This window comes from Tasmannia lanceolata, unplaced genomic scaffold (genome assembly GCF_043159265.1).
Source record: "Tasmannia lanceolata isolate RefF3 unplaced genomic scaffold, GAP_Taslan_0.1 ptg000012l, whole genome shotgun sequence".
Taxonomy (NCBI): domain Eukaryota; kingdom Viridiplantae; phylum Streptophyta; class Magnoliopsida; order Canellales; family Winteraceae; genus Tasmannia; species Tasmannia lanceolata.
This window is the reverse complement of record NW_027518689.1, coordinates 34,945,946-34,966,659: the sequence shown is the minus strand read 5'-3', so window position 1 is coordinate 34,966,659 and position 20,714 is coordinate 34,945,946. Positions and strand designations below refer to the sequence as shown.

Here is a 20,714-nt window from a genome sequence, read left to right as displayed (position 1 = left end):
ATTCACAATCACTTTTCTTATAATTCTTAAATATCTATTTTGTTATTAACCTCATGTCTTTTAAGGCATTTCCATTAAAACAATCTTCATAGTTAAATTTTTTTTTAGAAGTCACCCAGTAACTCAAAATAACTTAACACCCCTTTACACATGCTGATAAATATTTCCACTTAATTAAAATAACTACTAATTTCTTTCCTTTCTCTCTATTGTATTCTCAATACTCAGTACTCCATACATACAAAATCAAAGAGAAATTCCTTTGAAATTCAAATTATCCATACACAGTCTACACCTTTTTTTTTACCATTCCTTTCAATGTTTGCTAAATATCTTAACTATATGAATAAATAGACAAAAATATTCTTCAAAATAAATAAATATTAACCCACATAGCGAACAGGGTCATCCTAGCGACTTTCGCAGAAAGGCATTTCGCGCCAAAATGAATTAAATGAATAAGACAAAATCTGCGGAAAAGTGAGCATATGTGAAGTAACCATGGTTTTAAATTTCGACCGAAATCCGAAATACCCGAAACGTTACACGATTTCGACCGAATCGCATTCTGAAACCGAAATTTGAAACCTTGATTGCAACAGCCATCCGTGAAATGCCTTTATGCAAAAGTCCCTAGCAAATCCCATCAACCATTAATAAGTTCAGATAACCTTATTATGCTGCGGTAACGGCAGACTCTCAAAAATCCGGTTACTTTAGTAGCTCTTATCCAATCATCACTGGCCACGTTGCTATCGACCCACACGTCTGCATCAAAAGCGCAAAGGAACCGTACCCTCTATAAGTTGGGCGAGACGGTGTCTCTCTAGGTGACGTGGCCACATCCACCTGTGGGCCCCACAAACAGTCGGCCGAGAGACACTTTTACGCGTTCCAAACTCTATTCTACGGCCCCAATCTCTTTCCCTATCTTTGTGGCTCATAAAAGTCCCCTCTCTCTCCCTCCTCTTTCAAAAAGCGCAAGGTGAGAACTCAGCCACTAAAAATCCGCCACTTGTCATAATCCTATGATCCCTCCGCGTCCCTTTTCTGCCAGCCTCAATAATAATAATAAAAAAAGCACCATTTTCAGAACAAATAAAATCCAGCCCAAATTCTCGTGGCTGAGATTGCTCCTCCTCTCTCTGCTTTTAGGTCATCGGAACGAGAACCTTCTCCCAACTTTCATTCCTTTTTCAGCTCTGAGTCGAAAATTAGGGCACAATAAACCCTAACCGCAATTACTGAAAGATCAGATGTATTCGATCCATGAACATAGATTTTCGATCTAAAACAAGGACGAAGATCATCTGGTTCGATTTTCCATGGCGATTTTCGGAGGTAAGTTTTTGAGATCTTGAAAAGGATTAGTAGTTCTGTAGATTGCTCGTGTATTACTGATTAAGTTTCTTTTACATTCTAAGGTATTGGCGTTCGGCTCGTTTTGGTGAGGATTCTGAAAAAAAGGATTTTTTTTAGTGGATTTCTTGTTATTAGATATGGAGAAGGAACCTGTGTTTTGGATTTTTGTTGTTTTTTTTTTGTTTGCAGTGAATGTTTTGTTCTTTGTAGCGAGATCAGATTCTTGCATCGGTCAGGGAGATGGAAGAAGAAGGGTCGATCGATTGCCTATCAGAGAAGATTTGAAGCATCGTTAATTTCTGATTTTGAATTTTGACAGTGGAGATGAATTATTGTGGAGAAGATTTGATTGTAAAGGTCGTTGCTGACTTGAATTTGTTATGTCTTTTTCTTTTTAGTCCTCTTTTAGTAAACTTGAATTTGTTATGTATTTATTCTTTTACTTCTCTTTTAGTAAGAATTGGAAAGTGTAGAAGTAATTTTTTTCTTTTAGACGACTGAGATGTTTTTGACAGGCGAGGAAGCCTTATACGATCACGAAGCAAAGAGAAAGATGGACAGAGGAGGAGCATAACAGGTTTCTAGAAGCTTTGAAACTGTATGGGCGAGCTTGGCAGTGTATAGAAGGTTAGATTTTGGCTGCAATCTCTGTTTCTATTTTTATGTTGAGTCAATATATTTAGTTGGGTTGTAATCTGATCCAAAAGGTCTGTAGCATTTATTTTAGAAGTTATCATAGGGATCCTGTCTTTCAGATTTGAGTGATGAATTTAGATTCTTTGGATCTTTCACGTCATGAATGAATTGGATTTTATGAATTTATACTCCCTTTCTTGCATGAGGATTTGTTTTTTCTCTCTTTGGTTTTTGGTGCACAGAGCATATCGGAACGAAGACAGCGGTGCAGATTAGAAGTCATGCACAGAAGTTCTTTTCAAAGGTCTTTTGGTACCTTCTCTCTATTTGCTTATATGGTAGTTATAACTCAAAACTCTGATCGTTGATTGTCGACATAGATTCCTCTAAACAAAATTGATACGTGAAACTGCTTTTGTTGAAGGTTTTTGATTTACCATTCAGATCTATTTTTTCTTTTTTTTTTGTTATATGTACTATGTTGCTTCACAGGAAGTATAAATTGTATTTTAACCTCATATTTGTTGCTTGCATATGCAAATAAAAGAATCGAAATATTATGAAGTGGAATAAATCCAGAGATGTTTTTTTCTTTTTTGTTGTTTTATTAGAAATCTTTTGAGTTGATTTCAGCTTTTTTTAATTACACAAGAAACTTAATTCCATGCTGGAGTGTTAAAATCAATTGGTGAGATTCTTATTTTGTGGGGCTCCTAATGCGAAAGACAATGAAAGAAAGTTTGAAAGAGAAGGAAACCAAGAAGTATTAAAGCACGCAAGCTTGGTGAAGGGGAGATTGGAAGTGCAGTGACTGCGGATTCATTAACTTCTGCTTCCGGAAATTCTATGCCCACTGTTGTCCACAAATGAATGTCAAGTCTCAGGCAGAAGAAGAAGTGAAGGAAGGTTGAGAGGTTAAAGAAAACAGGAAGAAGAGATGCGTGGCCAGCGATCGAGGCATGGACTCAGACCACATTCACTGGACCTGTAGTGGTTGCTCCTATGTAAATTTCAAGTGGAGGAGATTTTGTTGGAGATGTTTCCCGCAAGAGAAATATGTGATTGCGAAGTTGTCAAAGGAGAAGAGGCTGGTTACCCCAACCAACTATCCAGAAACCCCTCCTATCCCAGTGAAGATTTGTCCATAGATCCAAAACTCCAAGGCGATTGTTTCTCTTTAGCCTAATAAAGGGAATGCTCCAAGTCAATTGTTTGTCTTGCTAATTTTCTCCTCAAAAAGGGAAGCCGATTGATTCTAGGAGATGCATAAGCATGAGAATAAGCTGTTCTTAGGATAACTTTTGAAATGGACACTATTTGTGTTGCATGGCTTCGGATTTGTGTGTCGAGATCCAACACGTATTTGAGGTGTCGGATTCAGCAAACCTCAAAAAGTAGGAATCGTGGAGTCGATAATTTTTATTGAATAAAATAAAAAATTTAAATTTAAGGATACACACACACACACACACACACAATTTGAGGGTCAAGGGTCGGGGCGCTAGGATTTTTACTAAGAGTGTCGAAGAAGAAGGGGGAGGGGGTCAATGTTAGAGGGTGGAGGGTCGAGGCTCTAGGGTTTTGTTAAGAGAGGACGGGTTGTGCTTTTATTAAAAAAGGGTTAAGAATGAAACACATTTAAAGGGAAAATATACACGATTCACATTTTAATAGAGACAGCGATGTATCAGATTCAAAGTTGTTTGGGCTATTTTAATAGGGACAATCTTGTGAAAAAAAGTCTTTCTTGCAGTTGTTTGAGTGCTATGGGAACAGAGGAATGCCAGGATATTTAAAGGATACGCTAAGAGCTCTCCTTATTTGCTAAATAAGGTGATAGCACTTATTATATTTTGGGTAAAGTCTCTTCCAAGTTTCAAGTTTCTCTCCGCCTTTGACTTGTGGAACAAGTGGAGGGAGGTGTGCTCTAGTTCAGAGCGAAGTCCTGTGATTGTTCATAAGTGGAAGCCGCCGACCCCTGGGTTTTTGAAACTCAATTTTGACGGGTCTAGTCTGGGAAATCCGGGTCCGACTGGGACAGGGGTGTACTTAGAGATGAAAGGGGTGTAGTTAAGTGGGCCTTTGCAGGCCCCATTGGTGTAGCTGGCTTAACTAAGGGGGACTCTCAAAATGTAATCCGCTGGTTGAGTGGGTTACATGCATTCCCATGGAGATTTGCTGACCTATTTGAGGAGATCAAAGATATTGTAGATGGCTCATTGATAGCCTACGGTCACATTAGGAGATCTGCTAATGCAGAGGCAGATAAGCTAGCAAGGGGAGGGTCCATCTGGTGTCCCTTCAGATGTTTGATTTTTTGCTGCCTTGAGTGCTCTTCAGTTTTTTATCAATTTTCTTGTATATTGCTTACTTTCTGTTGTCGTGTTTGTATTCGACCATCTCGGTCTTTTCTCATGAATGAAATTTCCACCATTAAAAAATGATCAGTCGGATTCGCCCGAAAAAATAGGATTTGTGCGGAACACGGCTATGATAAGAATCCGGATGTGTCCCATGTGAATCCATGGCCGACTCCCGTATCGATGCAGATTCGGCATTCTGGGATTGGGGAGGGTGGGGGGAATCCATCTAACACACGACGCTATACATGCACACCCTCTCCAGGCAAGTATGGGTTCGATTCTACAAGATACCCCTTCATGTGTAGGGATCGGAAACCTTCAGGAAAGTCGGTTATTGCGCAGGCAAAGTTTTGGAGGTCAATTCCAAATCGATGGCGCCGAGGACCTACAGTTTTCTAGGATGAAAGTATCGCTGACCGATGGCTTTCCTATTTGCAAATACATATGCTGGGTAGTGGACGATATGAGGTTCATGGTGGAAGTGAAGTTCAAAGAGCTGGATGACCTTGACGGTAGATTGCTGTCTGTGACATTGGCTGAACCAAACAGAAAGGAGAGATGAAGATGATCAACATCCCTTGCTGGACAAGAGAGTTGGGAAGATCAAGATACACCGTGATCTAGTTTGCAGGAGATCCAAAATTCAAAAAGTCAATAGCCCGGATTCTAGGGCTGAAATTGCGAGTTAAGGGGTGAAGATGCTAAAGAAAGTGCCCAAGGATCTTAGCCACCTTCTCATTATTTGCCTCCCTTGTCGATATCTATACTTCCAAGGGGATAGATGGCATGCCTAGCAAGATGGGTGGCAACGTTTTGTCACCCCGGAAGGCCTTGCATCTATGGAATCTGCATGGGACATGTCAAGTTTGAATTTTCAAATCTAGGAACATATGGCAAGGCAGGTAAGGAGTGATGGTTGGCCATTCTGCAATGCTGATGTTTAGAGGCGCCAGCAAGCGATGGGCCTCACTCCATTGTCTAAAAACCATTGGATTACTAGTTCCTTCAGACTGTGTCGGAAGAAGGTGGTCCTGACTCCTGAGCACAGTGGGTCCTTTTTCCAAGAACCATTCTCAACCTACCACCTGTGGGACAAGGCAACGCATTCTCAACCTACCACCTGTGGGACAAGGCAACGCATATTCCAGTCCCTCCAAATTGATGGGAGCATTTGGTCTAGCTAACCAGCTCCTTCTGCGAGATTCTCAGTTTCGCTAACACTTAGTCCGGGTCTAAGTGACTCTGCGCGTGAGGTGTAGTGCAGTCTGTTCAGCGCATCTGTTTTAGGACTATCCGAGCAGGTGATCTTGATCCTTTATCTGTTACCCAATTCCAAGTTGGGGGAATAGCTTGCTGAAGTGGAAAGGTAATGACATTATGGCGGAGGAGTAACTTGAATCGTCGGATGGAGGAGCTCTCAAATTGAGAAGAGCTCTTGGGATCTGTAGCTTAGATGAACGGCTCTATCCTCGAAGGGAGGACTTTCTAAGATCAGGTACACTCCCCCAAGACATATTCCTTTTGTTTAGTGCCCCTATTTTTTAAGTCCTCATCGGTCGGGAAGATTTAAATATGATTATGTAGCTTACTACCTATTCAAACGGGGCTAATACATTCTCGAAGAACCAATCCAAATTTTTGGAAATTTCTAGTTTTTGCTCGTGCAGCTCTTAGGCCTTCTCACAAACTTAGAGTCTTAAGAATATGTGATATTGCAGATTCCTCTAATTTTGATCTGTTCTCATTCTATTCATTTTCGAACGACTATTTATTGCTTGGATCGAGTGATGAGACCATCAATGCCCATATGTCTATTGGAGAATGAAGAGATTTGATCCAAACCTGTGCAAATTGCGAAAAGTATTGAGATTTATATGGAAGGGAGATGACTAGAAGAAGCTTATGCTTTATTCAATAAAGCTAAAACTAATGAGTAGATTCAGAAATAATAGAAAAGTAGCAATGTGAAAAGAAGAATTGAGGATTTTCTAAACAAAGATTTTACTCTAAACCTGGCATTGGGAGAGATCACAAGGGAGGTTGCACGAAGGTGTATCAGTGACGTTAGAACTTATTGCATGGAATATTATAGCAGTAAAAAAATTTCAGAACCTCCAAGAAGTTAGTTGTCTTATGCTTGCAGGCTTAGTTGTAAATTCTGTTTCGGTCGCCATTTCGTTTTGGCCATCGAAACGAAATTTCGGTGGGATTTCGGTCATTTCGGTGCATTTCGGTCGAAACTTTTCGTTCACACAAAAAATATATTAAAAAATATGAGAAAAATCCAAAAAAATAAAAAAATCAATAGAAAAAGATGAAAAACTAATAAATAGTCCAAAATATGTGTCCCAAAAGGCATATTCATTACTTAAACACATAAAGTCTTGCACAAGTCCAACTGATAGTCTGATACATAGAAAACATAAAAAAAAAAGATACATGAAAGTGAAACATAGACAATAGCTAGTAGCAACAACTCTCAGTCATCACAACCCGAATGATCATACTCAATGTCTTCTTCGTCGTCGTCGTCGCCGTCATCACCACTTGGACCACCAGTAGGGACATCTTCTTCAAGAGGCATGAGAAAGTCGTCGTCGTCGTCCCCGGCCCCAACCACAGCAGTAGGTGCTTCAAAATTTTCCCACCCAATGTCTTCCGGCGTGAATATGACATCTTCTTCTGCAACCCAATCCATCATGACATCCAGATGGTCTATGCTCAAAGGGTCACTAGTGGTAGATGATTTTCTCAACAAGTCCCTGAAAAGGAAAACATTAAGTTTAATGTCAAAGGTTAAACTTAAAAGCTTAAAGTGATGAGGTGAGAGTTGAAAACATTATATTACGTTGTATACCTTTCTCGAAACTTAATATTGTAATGGACAAACACCAAGTCATCTAATCTCTAGTGCTCCAACCTATTTCTCTTTGCAGAGTGAATGTGTTCGAAGGTGCTCCAATTCCTTTCACACCTAGTCGCATTGCAGGTCTGACTGAGGATTCTGATCGCAAAGGTCTGTAATTCTTCCACGTCACCTCCGAATTGATTCCACTATACAACTGTAAAGTAACAAACAGTAAAGCATTATTTGTTGAGAAACTGAAAGTTAAAATGAATTATACTTAATTAAACAAACAACTCAAATATACCTGGTCCCAACTTCGTTCGGTTGCGGATTGCAAGCTTCATTCCAAACATATCCTTAGCCTCTCGATAATCCTCAATCTGATTGGTGATGAGGTCTTGTGTAGCTTCATTAGGTACCAGTCGAGTGATGCATGCCAACAAGCCTCTGGTTACTTCACTGTGCTTAGAGAAGGTATGAGTGAAAAAGAGAGCAAGGTTAAGAAAATATCCTGCTGCATGGAGGGGACTGTGGAGTTACCTATCCCATCTTTGGTCGATGATCCTCCAGATGGGCATGTAATCTGATTTTCTCTTCAACCTCTCATTGATGTTCTCTTTGGCCTTATCCATGGCCTCATATAGGTAACCCATCGTCGGTTTGTCCTGCCAATCTACCAGACGCAGCACTCTCACTAAAGGCTCGTTGATATTTAGAATGTACTTGCATTGGTCCCAAAAAGATTTATCCAACACAGTACTAACTACCCCTTCACTCAGTGGGTGTTGGACAAACCTACTAGTACTATACTCATCAGACACAAACATCTGCTGAAGTGCTTTCCGATTCAACACCAGACTTTGTATGCTAATGAAATTTGTAGCAAATCTGGTTGCAGCAGGGCGGCACAACTCCTTCCCACCTGTGAACTTCTTCCTCATCAAATTCAAGAGGCTTCCATGGTTGTAGATGAACTTTGTAATCGTCCGAGCCCTCTCAATTGTGGTTGCTATGTGAGGAAATACAGTCGGTTTGCACAGATGCTCCAAGATGAGATCTAAGCAATGAGCTGCGCACGGAGTTCAGAAGAATGTACCAAACGCGACTTCTAGTCTCTCCGACAATCTTTTCAAAGATATTGTATAATTCATCGGCATTCTTCACTATGCCAGATGCATCAACGGATTTGAGGAATATGACTCCTTTAGGGCAGTACACCAAAAAGTTGATTAGGGAACGTTGTTTGGTGTCTGTCCATCCATCTGCCATAATGCTACAGCCAGTGTATCTCCATGACATCTTAATCTCCTCAAAGTAGTTGTTTACCTCATCCACTGTATTCTTCAAAATAGAACCCCTTAAAGCATGATAAGTAGGTGCCTTATAACCCGAACCCACGGCATTCACAGCATCAAACATAGGTTGCCAGAAAGGTGAATTGGCAACGTTGAAAGGGAGATTGACATTTTGTGAGATCGCATTTTGAGAGGTCGGGTCGACGGGCGCCGTGGTGTCTTCCAAGGCCGCGGTCAACTTTTCTTCTTGTCAGAGATGGCAACTTTGTCTATGGGGAAAGTCCAGCTGCTTGTTGGCTACCTTCTTCTTACAATCTTCAAAACCCAGTTTGTAAGAATAAGTGGCCAAGTTAAACAGCTTGTCCTTGGTAGCCTTCACCGCGGCCTGACAAGCCTCCTCCTTGCTCTTCTACGCGATCTCAGCACGGCGATTCGCTCTAGCAATCTCCCTCTCCGGGGCCATCTTCAGATCATCCGTCTTCTTCTTGAGTTCGTCGACTTCCTCTTCCTTGGCCCTAAAGACCCCATTCAGTTTGGTTGGGGAGGCCGGATCTGTGAAAAAACCTGAGGGCTTTGGCCGTTGGGAGGCCGGATCTGGCCGGAGGTGACCGGATCCATGGTTTTAAATTTAGGTTTCATAATGTGTTCCGGTCCTCGCCGAAACCAAATTTCAACCGAAATTTCGAAATTTGATGAAATCATTAAATAATGTTGGAATATGTAACTTGCCTAAGGGCATTTAGGACTTTGTACATCCTTTGCTTTAATATAAAGAAATGAGTAAGGGGGAGAGAACCCTAACTCATTTCATTTTTTCTCTCTAAACTCTCTCGTAACATGGTATCAGAGCCTTAGGGTTTTCTGATCCCTAAGGTTCTCCACTAACCTTCATCTTCTCCATCTCCCTCACCTAACCCTAACCAAGGTTTTAAATCTCGGTTTTGGTTTCGGTTTTGGTCATCACCGAAACCGAAACGTTTTGGTTTCGGTACGAAATTTCGGACGAAATCTTGTAAAAATTTTCTGAAATTTTCGAAACGTTTCACCGAAATTTCCGTACCGTTTCGGCCGAAATTTCCGAAACGTTTCGGCGAAGTTTGGTACTTTTCCGACTCACTGTGAATTTCGTTTCGTTTTCCACCGAAACCGAAATTTGAAACCATGACCCTAACTCTAAACCCTTCTTCCATTATTCTCCATCTCCTTCTCCCTTTCTTCTCTTTTGAAACCCAAAACCCTAACTTTAACCCAACACCCAAAACCCAAAACCTTTGCCTTTTCTTTTTCTTTTTCTTCTTCTTCATCTTCTTCTTCTCTGGTTGCCCCCCTAGACGCCCCAGCTGCGCGGCGCCCCCCCTGCCCGCGGCCAACCCCCCCTCCCTACCCACCCTCCTCACCCTATATATATATATATATATATATATATATATATATATATATATATATATATTTTTTTTTACCCGAAATAAATTTTCCCCCTCTTTATTTCATTTATCTGTGAACCCTAAACCACTTTCACCCTCTTTCTATGTGCTCGATCTTCATCTTCTATTTTCTTGATTTCTTGTTTGTCTTTGCGGCTCCTCTTTGTGCCTCATGGCTTCGGTCGTTTCACGTTTCGTCGATGACCATCATCCTTGGAACCGCGTCTAGCTTTCTTGGCTTGGCCTAGTTTGCTATCCTATTCAGTTATCTACTCTTCTTCGCCTGTGTTTGGGTTGTCTGTTTCTTTCTGGTTTGTTGTTATGGAGGAAGTGATTGAGAATCCCTCCTCAGGAGTGACTCCTGTTGTTCGTCAGACACCCCCTTTGGCATCTTCTTCGTCGTCACCTCTCTGTGTGGATGGATCATTCCCCCAGATTACTACTGTTAAGTTGGATGGGCAAACTACATTACTTGGAAAGCTGCCGTCGAGAAGTATCTTATTGCCCGTGGCAAAGCCCACATTATTCGCCGTGATCCTCCTCCTACGAATGATCCCACCTTTGATCGATGGGAACAGGAGGATGCTCTTGTTTGTACTCTTATGTGGCAGAGTATGGCCCCTCACGTCTCTGGGCCATTAATGCTTCTTCCTACTGCGAAACAGATCTGGGATCAGGTTACTCTTCTTTACTCTGGCATGGCAAACATTAGTTGTATCTGCTCTACCTATTCTGAGTGGGTGCGCTTCCGCCGTGGTGATCTACCTCTTGCCACCCATTATAGCCAATTTGTTGGTCTATGCCAACAACTTGACGTTTACATGCCGCTTACCACAGATCTCAAGGAGGCTACTCGTCAGAGGGATCAGATCCGTGTTGTGCAGTACCTTGAGAGTTTGGGTCCAGAGTATACGCACCTTCGTCAGCAGATTATCAGATCTGGTGATATTCCTTCCTTTACTGAGGTATACTCCCGAGTTCAACAGTGCTCTCCCGGTGACCCAGTGATATCTGTTTATGTTGATGGCTCAGCTCTCGTGACCTATGATGACAGTGCTCGTCCGCCTCGTGGTGGGTCCTCCTCTAGGCGTGGCCGTGCTAGCCGTGGTGGTGGTCGTTCTAGTGGTGGTCGTGGTCGTTCCTTTTGCACTCATTGTCAGCGAGAGGGACATTATGTTGACCATTGCTATACACTACATCCCGAGCTTCATCCGCCACGGTCGGCGCACATGGGAGCTACCGCTGGTTCTGTTTTGGATTCCGCTCCCTCAACGTCTGTTCTAGCCCCAGCAAATCCTACATATACCTTATCCCGTGCTGATTATGAGGAGTTCCAGCGACTTCGCCTCAGTTCTCGTCCTCCCTCTGCAGGTTTCGCCCAGCCAGGTAGTTTACCTACTATCCTTCTTTCTAGCTCAGGGTCATGGATCATTAGCTCTGGCACACCAAACCATATGACCGGTAACTCCTCTCAGCTTTAGTCATTTCGTTCTTTTTCGTCTTCCTCACAATCTATCACCCTTGTTGATGGGTCCACTGCTCCCATCACTGGTGTTGGTCATACCTCACCTCATCCTACACTCACCTTATCTTCTGTTTTATGTGTTCCAAAATCACCTTTTAGCTTACTTTCCGTTAGTCAGATTACTCATTCTCTTAATTGCTGTCTCATTTTTCCCATCGTATTGCTTGTTTCAGGATCTCTCGACTGGGAGGACGATTGGAACGGGTCGTGAGGTAGATGGACTCTATCGTCTTGATTGCTGGCCGCCTCCTATCTTATGCAGTTCTGTGGATACATTTCAGTGGCATTGTCGTCTGGGGCATCCTTCCATTCAGCGGCTGCAGTAGACTCATCTTGTTCCAGGCCATTTTTCTACTTTTCAGTGCGAGTCATGTGAACTCGGGAAACACCATCGAGTGTCATTTCCTCCCGGGTCGTCAATAGGGTGTCTAGTCCATTTGAGTTTCTGATGTATGGGGACCCTCTAGGGTTGCATCTAGTTCTGGATTTTGTTATTTTATTGTGTTTATTGATGACTTCTCTCGCATGACCTGGTTATATTTATTGAAAAATCATTCTGAGGTGTTTGATGTTTTTCGCACATTTCATTCTGAGATTAGAAATCAATATAATTCAAATATTAAATGTCTTCGTACAGATAATGCTAGAGAATATTTTTCTGAAACAAATGGCTTTCAATCATATCTCTCCCATCATGGGATTCTTCATCAGTTTTCCTGTGCGTACACCTTTCAACAAAATGGCGTCGCTGAGAGGAAGCTTCGCTATTTACTTGAAGTAGGTCGTACCCTTCTCTTTCAGATGAGTGTTCCTAAGGTCTATTGGAGTGATGCCCTCCTCACAGCGTGTTTCTTAGCTAATCGTCTCCCTTCATCTGTATTGAAGAGTGTGTCGTCCTTCGAGGTTTTAACGCCTAATGGTGAACCATTTCCTCTCACGTCTCGTGTCTTTGGCTGTGTTTGCTTTGTCCATCACATTGGACCTGGGCACGACAAACTTGACCCCCGGTCTGAGCGTTGTCTTTCTGGGATACTTCCGTACGCAGAAAGGCTATCGTTGCTATAGCCCTCGTTTGCGTCGCTGGTTTATCTCAACCGATGTCACGTTCTTCGAGTCTGAGGCTTTCTTTCATAAGGGTGCGAAACCTTCCTCATCCTCTTTTGATTCCGATGTATCTTTTTCCTTACCAGATCTACCTCCTTCTGTTCCGTGGACACCTGTTTCTGTACAGCCACTCCCTACCGTGACACCTGTTTCTGTGCAGCCACTCCCTACCACTTCACCTTCTTCTGCACCGTTGGAGAAGCCAGTCCCACCAAAAACTACAAAGCAGTATCAGCGATGTCAGGCAAACAATATGTCTGTCTTACCTCCACTCACACAATCATCCTCTGAGCCGGTGATCCCTCTCCCAGAAACTCAGGTATCGTCTCTTCCTCGATTAACTATTGTTTCTGGTTCTCCAATTGTTTCTGATTTTCCTATTGCGTCTCGTACGCGTTCCCGCTCTACTGCACACCCTATTTTGAATTTCGTTTCTTATGATAAGCTAACCCCTTCCTTCCACAGCTTTGTTTCCTCTTTGTCTTCTATGTCTTTACCGTAATCTGTGGCTGAGGCACTTAAACATCCTGGCTGGCGTGATGCGATGAACCTTGAAATGGGAGCTCTACATAGTAATGACACATGGGATCTAGTTCCTCTACCTCCTGGTGCTCGTCCTGTTGGTTATCGCTGGGTTTTCTCTATCAAGTATCTCCTTGATGGTACTGTCGAGCGCTTAAAGGTACGATTAGTCGCGAAAGGGTATACACAGACTTTTGGTGTTGACTATACTGAGACCTTTAGCCCCGTGGCCAAGATTCCATCTGTTCGTGTCATCCTCTCTCTCGCTGTTAATCATAGCTGGCCTCTTCATCAGTTGGATGTTAAGAATGCCTTCCTCCATGGCGATCTGACTGAGGAGGTATATATGGAGCAACCACCTGGGTTTGTTGCTCAGGAGGAGACATCCTCCTACGTCTGTCACCTACGCAAGTCACTTTATGGCCTCAAACAATCTCCATGTGCGTGGTTTGGGAGATTCAGTGAGGCAGTTATGTACTTTGGCATGAAACAATGTGCAGTGGATCACTCAGCTTTCAGTCATCACTCTTCAGCTGAGTGTATTCTGTTGATAGTGTATGTTGATGATATAATCATCACAGGGAGCAATTCACAAGGTATACAACATTTAAAAACATTCTTACAAAAGGAGTTTTCTACTAAGGATTTGGGGCAGCTCAGGTATTTCTTGGGGATAGAGGTTGCTCGTTCTTCTAAAGGTCTTTTCCTATCACAGAGAAAGTATGTCTTGGACTTGTTTAAAGAGACAGGTAATCTTGGAGTTAAACCAGCTTCTGCTCCTATGGATCCTAATGTGAAACTTGTCATAGAAGAATGAGAAGTTAGAGGATCTTCGTAGATATCGAAGGCTGGTTGGTAAGCTTATCTATCTTAGAGTTACCCGACCAGACATTTCATATGCTGTTGGAGTCGCCAGTCAGTATATGAGCTCTCCACGTACTTCTCATTGGGCTGCAGTAGTCCAGATTCTCAAGTATTTGAAAGGGGCTCCAGGTAAGGGATTGATGTTCAAGAGGCATGGTCATTTGAAAGTTGAAGGATTCTCTGATGCAGATTGGGCTGGATCCCCAGCTGATAGACGATCTACCACTGGGTATTGTACGTATGTAGGGGGTAATCTCGTTTCGTGGAAAAGTAAGAAGCAGGATGTTATAGCTAAGTAAAGTGCAGAGGCTGAATACATGGCAATGGCACAGACGAGCACCGAACTTATTTGGCTACGCTCACTTCTTTCTGAGATTGGGTTCATTTCATCCTCACCTTCGCAGCTTTACTGTGATAACAAAGCTGCCATATACATTGCTAACAATCCAGTTTTCCATGAGCGTGCCAAACACATTGAAGTGGATTGCCATTTTATCCGCCAAAGATTCCAGAAAGGAGAAATCTGTACTGTGTTTACTCGGTCAGGGGACCAATTAGCTGATATGTTTGCAAAGTCCTTGAAGAAATCCAAATTGAGTGATATATGTAACAAGCTGGGAATGTATGATATCTACATTCCAGCTTTAGGGGGAGTGTTGGAATATGTAACTTGCCTAAGGGCATTTAGGACTTTGTACATCCTTTGCTTTAATATAAAGATATGAGTAAGGGGTAGAAAACCCTAACTCATTTCATTTTTTCTCTCTAAACTCTCTCGTAACAAATAGCATATTTTATCTTATCCCAAATTTTGGCCGAAATTCTCGAAATTTGAAATTTATGTAATTTCGGCTGAAATTTTGGGAAAAATTTAAATAAGTTAAAAGTTCAAGATTTTTGGTTGATTTTCCTTAAATTTCAATTTCGGAAAAAAAATTGAAATTCCGACCGAAATTTTGAAATTTCATCAAAATAAAATAGCGTTTCGGGTATTTACGATTTTGGTTTCGTGGTTGACCGAAATCTAAAATTTCGGTCGAAATTTTGGATTTCGGTTGAAATTTAAAACCATGTCCAGATTCTTATTCAGTAGCGTCTGCCTTTACAAGAATAGCATTAGGATGGCCAAGCTGTGGATTCCCCGTTGAATTGTTTGACTGCGGCAAGGACTGTTTTCAAGTTTTGAACACAGACACAAAGGAGATCTGGCCGGAGGAGACCGTAGGGAGGATGGGAGGCTGTAAGAAGGCTAGTTCAAGAGATACATAGAGGTCGGATCTGGCTGGGGAGGCTGGATTTGTGAAGAAAATCAAGGGTTTTGGCCGTCGGGAGGCGGGAGCTGGCTAGAGGAGACGGATCTGGTCAGAGAGGCCATCGAGAGGGCTTTGGCCACCGGGAGGCCGGGGAAGCTGTGAAGAACACTTCAAGTAGGACAAACCAATTCCTCTCCTCTACCTCTCTTTTAGCTGTGAAGAAACTCGAGGTCTTTCACCGTCGGGAGGCCGGATCTAGCCGGAGGAGGCCGGAGGAAGGCCGTTGGGTAGAGGCAGGATATGGCCGGAGGCCCTGCTCAGTCCAAAGCTGTGTGAGGTAGTGAAGGCTGTGAAGACCATGGGAGGTAGTGGAGGCCCAGGGGTTGCCGAAAGTGGTGGCCATGGAGGTCGTGGGTTGCCAAATATTGCAATGGAGAGGATGGTGGAAGAAACAGTTTTGTTGCCGGATTGAATGGGGATCCACCGGGGCTTGGTGGCGCCGCGAGGTGGAGGCCACCGGAGATCGGGTGGTGAAGATGGCTATCGTGCACGGTTAGGGGGCGCACAATAGCTCTAGGTCCTCAAGCGGGTTTTTTGAAAATCAAAATCGCTAGCTGGAATAAGGTGGAGAAGTCTGTGTGGCATGGCGGGCACGTATCATGACTTGGTGGGGACCACAAATATGGCATTTTTTGTTTGGATTCGATACAAGTTAGGCTATTGGGTAATGTAATGGGGAATGGGGATGGGTAGCATATAACAGATACGTAAGCTAATTCTACTGTATGTAGGGGCGGTACTGTTGTAGCCTGTTAGGGGACATCTTGTCCCTTATTTGACGCTTTTTGGAATAATAAAATTCAATTTTCAAAAAAAGAAAAGGCAACATGCCTTAACGATTTTGGAAAGCTTGGATTCTTGCCAAGCATAGTGGCTAAATATGGAAGCAAAGCACGATGGAAACTTTGCATAAAGGAAATCTAAATACAGCCCGAAGGTCCCTCTTTCTACACTTTTAACACATTCACGTTGAGAGTGAGAAGCCATCCATCGGCTTTGTGTGTGTGGAGGAAAGAGAAGGCCTTGTGTGGTTTTCTTATTTGCACGAAGCACTTGGAGAATATCAAAGGAACGTTTCTGGCCTTTCATCGTGTTCGTGAAAGGATCAAAGAATCACGGGACTGCACAACCATAGGAGACCACCATTGCTCAAGGTACATCAAACCAACCTCGTTTCAATTCATGTTTTTCTTTGTTTTTCATTGCCAAAGATCCAAAGGGATCATAAAGTAATGTTTTAGAATAACAGTCTCATCCTTCTTCATCCTCCAAATAATAATCTTTGGTTATGTTGATGAATTTTCTTTGAGGATATAGAAACATCGTAGATGCAATTATGATTGAGGTCTCCATAGAGGGCCTCAAAAACTAGTCTTTTCAAGGATATACCCGTCAACTCTTTAATTACTGATTGAGAAAGCACTCGTTTGTCTTATATTCATCCTTGCAGACCTCAAGATGTCTTGGATCACCTTAGCTTGGTTGGTTCAAACTCAATTTTGTTGGCAGCAACAAATTTATTAGTGTTGATGGCATTAGTGCTAGGGTAGCTGGTTTTTAGGGGACCATCTTGGACCCTAACAACAGTCTTATTTTGGCTATGCAGGCTCTTATTGGGAAGACCATGCATGCAGTCAAGGCGTAGTTGAAAGCAGTCTACTTCCGTATAAAATTATTGTTGTCGATCTCCCTATGTAATGCCCCCTTTTTTATTAAGGGATCAGCCATGGGGCAAGTTCACCTTTAGTTTCGTTTCTCGTGTAATTTTCTCTTTTTCATTTTGGTTGTCCTAATATGTAGGCACCAATTCCGTTCTCCCCTATATATAATGGGAAATGAGGGGTGGGGGCTTGATGCTCATTTTAGGGTTTTCCTTTGCTTTGAACGCGAGAGAGAGTAGGCTGCTCCCACCTCCAACGTTTTTGGTGCTCCCGGAGACAAGGATGAACCTTGCTCTTGCCGAGGCCTCTTTTTAGGGTTGGCACCTTGTTCATGCTTTCAATCTTGTCCAGATTTGTTGTTAAATTTGTGGTTCATCTCAAGCATATCAGGTTGGTACCTTTTGGGACTGGTTTTGGAGAATTTCTCGAGAACATTGGATCTGTAATCTTTGCTGTTTCTTCAGTACTTATTTAATATATTTGGGGTTCCTTCTTTGCTACAATCTCTTGTCGTTCTTCGCTGCTATCTCTCTTTCTTCATTTCTCTTCTCGTCTCTTTCTTCCATCATTATTTACTTTCTTGACAGTATGGTTGTCTATTATGTTCATAGCCCATTTCCTTGCAAATAAGAGCATACCTGTGACAAACGTTCATGGTTCCAGTAACTATGGTTCAACCAGTTGCATTCCATAAGCGCATTATATGACTTTCTCTGCTCTTCTTTTCAAAATATGGTAGTATTTTTAATGCTTTTTAGGTTTTTATAATACAAAATTATGCATACAAAGAGTTCCCCTGCTAACAAATGTTCTTCTGTACTTTCAGTTGGAAAAAGAAGCTCTTCTCAAAGGTGTGCCACTAGGACAAGCTCATGACATAGATATCCCTCCTCCACGCCCTAAAAGGAAACCAAGCAATCCATATCCTCGGAAGACTGGTTTAGGTGGTCCTATCTCTCCATCATTTTCTTCTTCATATCCCAGTAAACAAGTACTGGAGTTGGAAAATGATCCACCTCTTGAGGTATATATCCATTTCCTTCCATCTCCTATTCAGTTTAACATTTTTCAAATTATTTCTCCTCCCAACATATTTTAAGCAGAAACCTGCTGGAACCGAAACATTCGAAGGAACGAAAGAGACTTCAGATGATGCTAATTGTTCAGAAATCGTTAACCTTTTCCAAGAGGTTCCCTCTGTATCTACCTCAGCAAGCAAAACCTCTGTTCCAAGACCAACGCCGCTCACAAACCCTAGTACCTTCAGTGAATTTGCACCGCCGGGGAAAGAAAAGAATGACCAGGCTGCAACAGATGAATCCTCATTTACAATCGAGCCCAATGGGAATCAGAAACTTGACAAATGTGAAGGATTGGAATGGCAAAACCATTGCCTAACTTCACATGCAAATTTTTTTCCAGAAGATGGAGCGAATAAATTAAAGCAGGCAGAAAAACTAGGTCTATTGTCAACAAATGAGAGGCTAGCTACTCAGAGTTGCCCTAGGCATGTTCCCGTGCATGTTGTGGAGGGAAGCATTGCAAAATGCATGCAAACTCCATCCTCTGATATGACAATCCCGGTATCCACCATCCAATCAGGAGCTCATGGAAGCCCAACCATCTCTTCATCTACAGAACACCATCCCAACTCGGCAAGGTCTAATCACCAACCATTCCCAATTCTCCATTCTCCCTTTACCATGCCCCACAACAACCAAGATGCTTATACATCTCTCCTCAATAACCCATCCTACTTTTCAAGTCTCATTCTATCCACACTGTTACAGAACCCGGCTGCCCATGCGGCAGGGAGCCTGGCAGCTTCATTCTGGACCCACACAAATGAGTCTTCGGCAGACATCCTCTTAGGTGGATTTCCATTGAGACATACAGTTCCCACACCAAGTTTTCCAGGTCCCAGTCTCGCAGCTATTGCTGCCACTACAGTGGCAGCTGCAACTGCGTGGTGGTCATCTCATGGGCTTCTGCCCCTTTGTCCTCCCATTCACACTCCCTTTAACTTTACACCACAACCCACGACTGCAATTCCATCAACAGACACTACCCAAGCTCCAGAAGTTAATAAAGACACGATAGATAACACCCAAAATTTTCAGTGGGAAGGCCAACAACTACTAGGTCCAGAATTCTCTGCAGCTCTAAAAACACAACATCAGGCTTCTAAATCATCACTGTCATCTTCTGACTTGGATGGGAGCAGAGATGCGGGGTCACCTGGTGCTGAACCAAAAGCCGCCAGTGAGGACCAGCAAGTATCAAGCACTGTGTTCCATGATCCCAATAAGGGACAGACCGGAAAACAACTGGATCGTTCTTCATGTGGCTCCAACACACCTTCAAGTAGTGAAGTAGAAACAGACGTTGTCTTAGAGAAGCACACGGAGTGCAAGGAAGAGTCTAAGGAAGCCGAATTAAGCCATTTAAGTGGTGAACTTATTTCTCGTCGCTGTCGGAGCACCGGAAATGTCAATGATTCTTGGAAGGAAGTCTCCGAAGAGGTTGCGGTTTTACAAATTATTATATCATTCTATTTTTCTCAACATTCATCAATTCTAATGTCATGAAACTCTCTTAACTTTGTCAGGGACGGCTGGCCTTTCAAGCATTGTTTTCTAGAAATGTATTACCGCAGAGCTTTTCCCCCCCACATAATTTGAGGAGCAAAGTGCATCCAAAGGACAATATTGAAGAAAGCAAGCAGAAGCCGAGCAAGAATGATGAAAAAGATACATTGGAATTAGAACTTGGCAACAAGACATTGGCAACTTTTATTGATCTTCCTCCATGCATCATAAATGGTGAATTCTTGAGAAATGACAGTACAGAGGTAATGAAGAATGGGCTTTTTGGAAATGTCAAGCTGAAAGCTCGTCGAGCCGGATTTAAACCTTACAAGAGGTGTTCAATGGAAGCCAAAGAGAGTAGGGTGGTGCATGGTGGCGGAAAAAGTGAAGAAAATGTTGCCAAGAGAATACGATTAGAAGGCGAAGGCGAAGGCTAAGCTCCAATGTGATGATATGTGTTTGCAAGTAGTTTAAGATTTGCTCGTCGCGTGTAAATTTTCTCCTCTTTTTTTAGACCCAAAAATCATGGAACTTGCCAAGCACTGTTGTACCATATATTATTTTTGCTTTCTTGTTATAATAATTCCAAGGAGTTCTTATCTCAGTTGGAAGGTGCTTGGTGTCTTCTGGCTTTAAGTCAGCTTACCTACCAAAAAATAGGAAAATAATTCCAAGAAGCCTCTGAAAATATAATCGAACGATAAAATTTCATGGAAGACTAGATATTTTTTTTATTATTTTCTTTCTCCTCTCAATTTCATAAAACTAATTTTGTAAAAAATATCACAATAACTGTTCATTTGTTCCAATATTAAAATATTGTATTATGAATCAATACAAATAAACCAGATCGAATTATGGTTTGACTTTTGAATTTCTTGCTACCAACTTCAACATATATTCAGGGGACTGATATCTGCATTAGAATAATTTGATAATGGCACTACTCGTTTTATTTTACATCTTTTTAGACAATTGTCAAAGCCAATTTCAATTCCCATACTTTCTCTCCACGTGCAAATCCCATATTAGTATATGGGAAAACACTTTCAAAACGGGCCTCTGTAGGGGTGTCAATGGGCCCAGACGGTCCAATGGATAGTCTGAATCCGAACCTTAATAGACAGGATCTAGGCACATTAGAAGGATCCATGGAAAAACGGATTTCCTTTTTCCTAGCAGCCCTCTTAGTAGAGGTGAAAATTAGTA

The 20,714-nt window shown here is 42.2% G+C and overlaps 1 protein-coding gene across 4 annotated transcripts; it reads left to right on the top strand.

The window, feature by feature from the left end:
* The first annotated feature begins 1,115 nt into the window (after positions 1–1,115).
* Positions 1,116–20,109, top strand: LHY (Homeodomain-like superfamily protein). 4 transcript variants are annotated; one of them, XM_077392217.1, is made up of 8 exons: positions 1,116–1,341; positions 1,425–1,447; positions 1,573–1,719; positions 1,878–1,989; positions 2,241–2,302; positions 17,744–17,941; positions 18,021–19,439; positions 19,526–20,109. In XM_077392217.1, the coding sequence occupies exons 3-8, from the start codon at positions 1,687–1,689 to the stop codon at positions 19,940–19,942; spliced, it is 2,241 nt and encodes a 746-aa protein (XP_077248332.1). In that variant the 5' UTR covers positions 1,116–1,341; positions 1,425–1,447; positions 1,573–1,686; the 3' UTR covers positions 19,943–20,109. The 4 variants fall into 4 exon arrangements, with proteins under 4 accessions (XP_077248332.1, XP_077248331.1, XP_077248333.1 ...); XM_077392216.1 differs by having other exon boundaries at positions 1,552–1,719; XM_077392218.1 differs by lacking the exon at positions 1,425–1,447 and having other exon boundaries at positions 1,552–1,719.
* The last annotated feature ends 605 nt before the right edge of the window (positions 20,110–20,714 follow it).

What these genes read in the sequence shown, in the direction of transcription:
- LHY (XM_077392218.1), top strand. Translation starts at nt 1,687, where the DNA reads ATGAATTATTGTGGAGAAGATTTGATTGTAAAG. An exon ending in GAGAAGATTTGATTGTAAAG is followed by an intron (nt 1,720 to 1,877) that starts GTCGTTGCTGAC and finishes TGTTTTTGACAG; the next exon opens with GCGAGGAAGCCTTATACGAT. An exon ending in CACAGAAGTTCTTTTCAAAG is followed by an intron (nt 2,303 to 17,743) that starts GTCTTTTGGTAC and finishes CTGTACTTTCAG; the next exon opens with TTGGAAAAAGAAGCTCTTCT.